Source organism: Amborella trichopoda, chromosome 4, assembly GCF_054954075.1.
Source record: "Amborella trichopoda isolate Santa Cruz 75 chromosome 4, AtrichopodaSantaCruz75HAP2 v2.0, whole genome shotgun sequence".
NCBI lineage: Eukaryota > Viridiplantae > Streptophyta > Magnoliopsida > Amborellales > Amborellaceae > Amborella > Amborella trichopoda.
In genome coordinates this window covers 58213758-58219373 of record NC_142339.1, presented here as the reverse complement: position 1 = coordinate 58219373, position 5616 = coordinate 58213758, and the positions used below count along the sequence as shown (strand labels likewise).

Below are 5616 nucleotides of genomic sequence, written 5' to 3'. Positions count from 1 at the left end.
ATCTACTTGATTTGAACTATTTTTGGAGTTTACAATTTTATAATTAGATATGAAAATAGATTCTCAAGGCATCCTAAGAACTTTTGACACCAAAATTACATCTTATTATAAACTTTGGAGGTACACCTTACTTTGATTGTTTGAGGTTGCAACTTTTTACAAACCCCACCCTTTAAATAAAGTAAAAATTGTGTATGCTACGCCAGTTGCATATTAGCTCGAAGATCATATGATATGCCGTTGGATAAAAGTACCAAGGGCTTCTTAATTTAAACCTAAGAGAGGCCCTGGTAGGGCCGTAAGTGGGTTTGAGAGGTCCGGGAACTGGCTTCTACCCTAAACAAGGATTCCTCCAAGTCATTGGACTTAGACCCAACCCACAGGATCAGGTCAAGTTGGGGTCTATGGAAAAAAGTTCATATAAGGTTGCAACTTTATAATATAGCAGTACGGTGCCCTTCAAAAATTTAGTAGAAAAGAGTGCTTCAAAGTTAGAAAACCTTCCAATTGGTCATATCTCAACTTCGAGATGTGTAGATATAAAGGAAAAAACAAATTTCAAGTCCTAAAAGTAGCACATCTTGTAGCAATGTATCTGGACCGTCTATTTTCAAGATTTTCAAGTGTTGATAGATCTATTTGATTTGTACCATTTTCAAAATTTTAAATTTCATAACTAGGGTTGAATATGGATTTTCAAGCCATCGTACACTTGAACTACATCTTCCGGTAAATTTAAAGGAGCACCTAACTTTTATAGTATAGGATGGACATCTTATGCAAACCTGGCCCTTTATATACACCTGTTTTGAGTTCCAAATTGCGTAAAAGATGTTTTAAAATGTTTGAACTTCGAATTTTGAAAAAGCATGAAGTTAAGTGGAGCAAAATTATAAAACTCCGATTCAGATTCGTTTTTTTTAGAAGAATAGTTCTTTATCTTTCTAGAGCATAAATTCATTGAATTGACCTCAACATCAGTTTGAAGATTTTAATGATATTTTCTGTAGTTTTTGTTATGTGAAAGGAAATAAAGAGCTTTACATATGATCAACAGAAAGCAATAATTTTTAATAAATAAAATAATAAACACTTTAAAAATAAAAATTTATAAAAACTCCACATAATAATTAAACAATGTGACATTTAACCATATCTTTTATCTATTTTCAAATAGCACTTTGTTATGTTGATTGAATTTCAAATAGCCCAAGATACATCAAAATAATCAAAATAAGTATTGGAATTTATCAAATTATGCATAAGATAAAATAATAAATAGTTCAACTTATAGATGTATTTCAATAAATTTTCAGTAAACAAAAAAAAAAAATTGTTTTTGTTTTTTTGTTGTTAATAGCCTTGAGGTTAATGGCGTTTAAATATCAACATTTTAAAACTTGTTGTTTAGTAATTATGGCATGTTGGGCCTTAAATAGCGAAACCTGTGAAGTTGATAAAAAGATTGTCTTAAAAGAGACCATTTATACTTTGTACATAAAGGTCATACTGATTCTCATTCATTACATGTCAAATTCAATGACTTGAGGTGAGTCATAAAATCTGGAATTTTTTTGTTTTTAACTTTGTGTCTATTTAATGACATTATTACAATCATTCATTTTGAAATTTAAAGGACAAGAATAATTGCAACCTTCATGTACAAAAGATAAAAGACCTTTTTTGGACAATCCCTTATTTTTTATACATGAAGGTGACAATCATTCTAATCTTTTAAATTTCAAAATAGGTGGTTATAAGAGTCTCATTGAATAGACATAAAATTTCAAAAACAATTCTTAGATTTCATGAGTCACCCCAAGCTAATTTATTTGACATCTAATGAATGAGAATAATTGTGACATCCATGTACAAAAAAAAATATAAGGTGCGGTTTGTATAGAGCCTAGGCTCTAAACAATCAAATTAGAACCCACCTTCTAATAGTATTGAGAAATGTGGTTTCAATACTGGAAATCTTTTTTATAGCCTTAAAATATATTTTTTATCTTTATTTATAAAGTTTAAAGCTTCAAGAATATTGTAGGTCGAGAGATCTATGAAAACTTGAAAATCTTGAAAATTGACGGTCTAAAAGTGCATTACATAATAAACTATTTCCAAAACTTGAAATTCAGTTTTTTTTCTCATGTTTATGCATCTTGATGTGGAGATGATGAATTTAAGGATATTTGGGCATCAAAATAAGCTCTTCTAATGACATTTTTGAGATAGGCTCAAATTTGATTGTTTAGAGCCTCTGCTCTATATCAACTTTTCCCAAAAATAAATTGTCTCTTTTAAGACAATCCCAAAAGATAAAATGTCTATTTATATACAATCTCACTTAGGGATTGTCTTAAAAGAGACCATTTATCTTTGAATGTAGTTTGCATAATGTTGCAACATTAAACAATCAAATTACGGTGCACCTCCAAAAAAAAATTTTATAAAGTATAATTTTGGTATAACAAATTCTTAAGATGGCTTGAAAATCTATTTTCATCTCAAATAATATAATTTTAAACTCTAAAAATACTTCAAATCAAGTAGATCTACATACACATAGAAATCTAAAAAATAGACGGTCTAGATAGTGTATTGTAAAATAAACTATTTTTAAAATTAAAAATCTTTTTTTTTTCTTTTCATATTCATAGGTCTTGATAGGATTTAGGATTTTCACACACCAAAACAACTTTTTATTATGGATTTTAATGGTGCATTTTAAAGGTGCAACCTTATATGAAATTTTTCCATCTATCTTTTTTGTACTTGGTTTCACAATCATTCTCATTCATTATATATCCGCCCTTTATCATTCCCTTCTCTCACTCTAAACACACCAACTTCTCTCTCTGCAACCACTGCATACTTTCTCTCTCCTCCATTTCCAGGACCATATCATCTTCCTCACACTAAAAAAACACCCCCTGCTCTGATTCCCTCTCTAAAACCAGATGCTCAATTTCCGTCTCTAACTCTCCAACATCCATGAATCGAAGTCATCATCCCCCTCTCTCACACTAAAAACCCCTGCTCCGATTCCCTCTCCAAAACCCAAAAATCACTTCTCATTGTTTCTCTCTCCTCGGGGATTCCAAACCGCGCCCCTCTCTCTCAAGCTGAAAGCACTCATTTTCTCTCTCAAAAACGAGATTCACACTGTTTCTCTCTCTAAGGAATCCATGGCTACTCTCACAGTAGCAGCGACCTGTAATGGCAGCCTGGTCAAGACCTACAGCTTGGAAAGCTCAGCGTCTCATCTCAGAGACGCCTCCTTCTCTTCATATCTCATCAATGGAGATGAAACCAGTTCTCGAAAGCTCTCGGACCAGAACCCGGCTTCCATTACGGCCTCTGAACCTCCTCTTCATCGCCCGAGCTTCAACAAGAAGCTCAACAATGACGGAGAGATAAGGATTTTTGATGCCGAGAAATATTTCAGAGGAGAATTCGCCATGAATTTGAAGACAGAGAACCTAAACCAGCAAAATGGAGAGAACGCACAATTTGAAAGGACCCAAATGAACCAAAGAAGGACTAGGGAGATCCCCAGAGCTCCAAGCTCCTGCTCTGAAGCGAGCTGGAACAGCAACACAGCTCTGCTACGACGTTTAGAGAGAGAAACTCATGAGAGAGAGCAAAAACAGGGCCATGGCAAGAAAATTCTCAGAGCTTTGGGGTGCAATTCATGCTCTGGTAAGAAATCAGTGAATATAGAGGAGAAAAAACCGCCCCAAAATTCAAATTTAACGGCTACCTGCAATAACAGCGGTGCCGTAATTTCGGTTAAATCCGGAGAGAATGCAGAATTCCGGCGTCGGAAAAATGAGGAAGCATTCTCCTTCCCGGTTTTGGGCACCCAAGGTCCGACGGCTATAGAGAAGCCACGTGTCTCGCTCGAGATCTTCGGGTCCCCATTATTGCAAGACGAAGAGAGAGCCCTCGCTCTAAAGAAGCGGTTACTGACTCTCTCTCTAACTGACACTGGCCGGGAATTCCATAACTCGACGAGTTCCGGCAGGATTCCAGCAAATCAAATCATTGTCCCGGCGCCTCAGACCGACTTTACTCCAAGTCAAAGAGGTCTCAGGCCGAGTCAAAGGAACGAGTCGGACGTGGAGAGTGACTCGAGCTCCGACCTATTTGAGATAGAGAGCTTTTCCACGAACTCCCACCAAATTATCCGGCAGCCGGAAGGTGACGACTTCGCTGGGAAAGTGTATTACGAGCCAAGCGAAGCCAGCATCGAGTGGAGCGTGGTCACCGGTAATTTCTCGGTGACACCAGACTCGGGCGATTTTCAGGCCACCAAAGTCCAAGGCCGGGCCATTTCGAAGACAACGATCTCCGGTGCCTCCATCCGTCGGAAGAGGAGGAGCGGCGGTTTTTTCATGGGGTGCCAAAGCGCGAAGGCAGTGAGGGTGATGGGTGGGTCCCACACGAAGACACGCGGCAGGAATCGGGAGAGGTTCTCCACGATGAACAGCTCCGATCCTTCTCACATGCGGATGGTGGCGGGGAGGACGATCCAACGATCCAGGCCTTTGCACGAGCCTCGAATCGTCGCTATGTGATGAAGGAAAGATGGCACGCGCACGGGGTTAGGCCCCTAGGCTTATGCACCATGGGCGGATTTTAAGCACTTTGCAGGAAAATTTCTATGGTAAAATGGTAATTTCCTATTGTGTTTAGACAGGTCTCGTACCGGTAGTGTTTTGGTGTAAAACTGGATTTGGTCAAAAACTTGTTAAAAAGTACAACCCAACCGACTTGATTGTCCAAACATAATGACCAAGTCTTTTTCTAATAGATTAAACTATTATTTATGTTTTTTAAATATTTTTTAAATCTGATTGATTCGGTTCGCCGATTTTGTTTAGACTGGACCCTAGCTGATTCGATACCCCATCCGATCTTGAGAATATTGGTTTTAGAGTCCGTCCTCCTTGTTTTTTTTTTGTTTGTTTGTTTTCTATCATTTCCATGTTTGTTAAGAGTAGCTAAGGACTTTCTAATGGTCAATAAGCCTTTTATACTTATGCATCCATCTTATTTTTTGTATTTGTTTGTACCAAACTTTGGAGCTATGAGAATGTTAGATTATTGATTTCATGGCAACGAACCTGTATTCATACTGATCTATTTGTATGTTACCGATAAAAAAAAATTGCAGCTATAAGAATATAAATTTGGTACAAGGAGATCACAATCATTATTAGTTATAAGATATAAAATTTGACAGCTTCGATTGTGTCATAGAGTTGGAAAAAACATTTATTGGACTTTAAGAATGGCCAATAGCATGCTTCTAATTGCCGAATCTTATATCTAACATTACGGGGTGATTGTCATATGCTTGTACCAAAAGTAAATGATTATCATATAGGGATCGTATACTATGAGATTGTTTACCTTTACTACAAGGAGATCTACTTGTAGCCATTAGATGTTAAATTTGATAGCTTGGGATATGTTATGAAGTTCGAGGTTTTTTTGTTTTTGGAAATGAGTCTAGTCAATAATACTCTTACCTCTATCCAATTTGAAATCTGACGGAAAAGAATAATTGTAACATCCTTGTATCAAAAGTAAATGGTCTCTTCATATACG

The 5616-nt window shown here is 36.4% G+C and overlaps 1 protein-coding gene across 1 annotated transcript; it reads left to right on the top strand.

Moving 5' to 3' along the window:
• The first annotated feature begins 2638 nt into the window (after positions 1–2638).
• On the top strand, positions 2639–5124 carry LOC18422302 (protein PHYTOCHROME KINASE SUBSTRATE 1). The gene has a single exon (XM_006827145.4). The coding sequence runs from the start codon at positions 3189–3191 to the stop codon at positions 4578–4580; it is 1392 nt and encodes a 463-aa protein (XP_006827208.1). The 5' UTR covers positions 2639–3188; the 3' UTR covers positions 4581–5124.
• Positions 5125–5616: the final 492 nt, after the last annotated feature.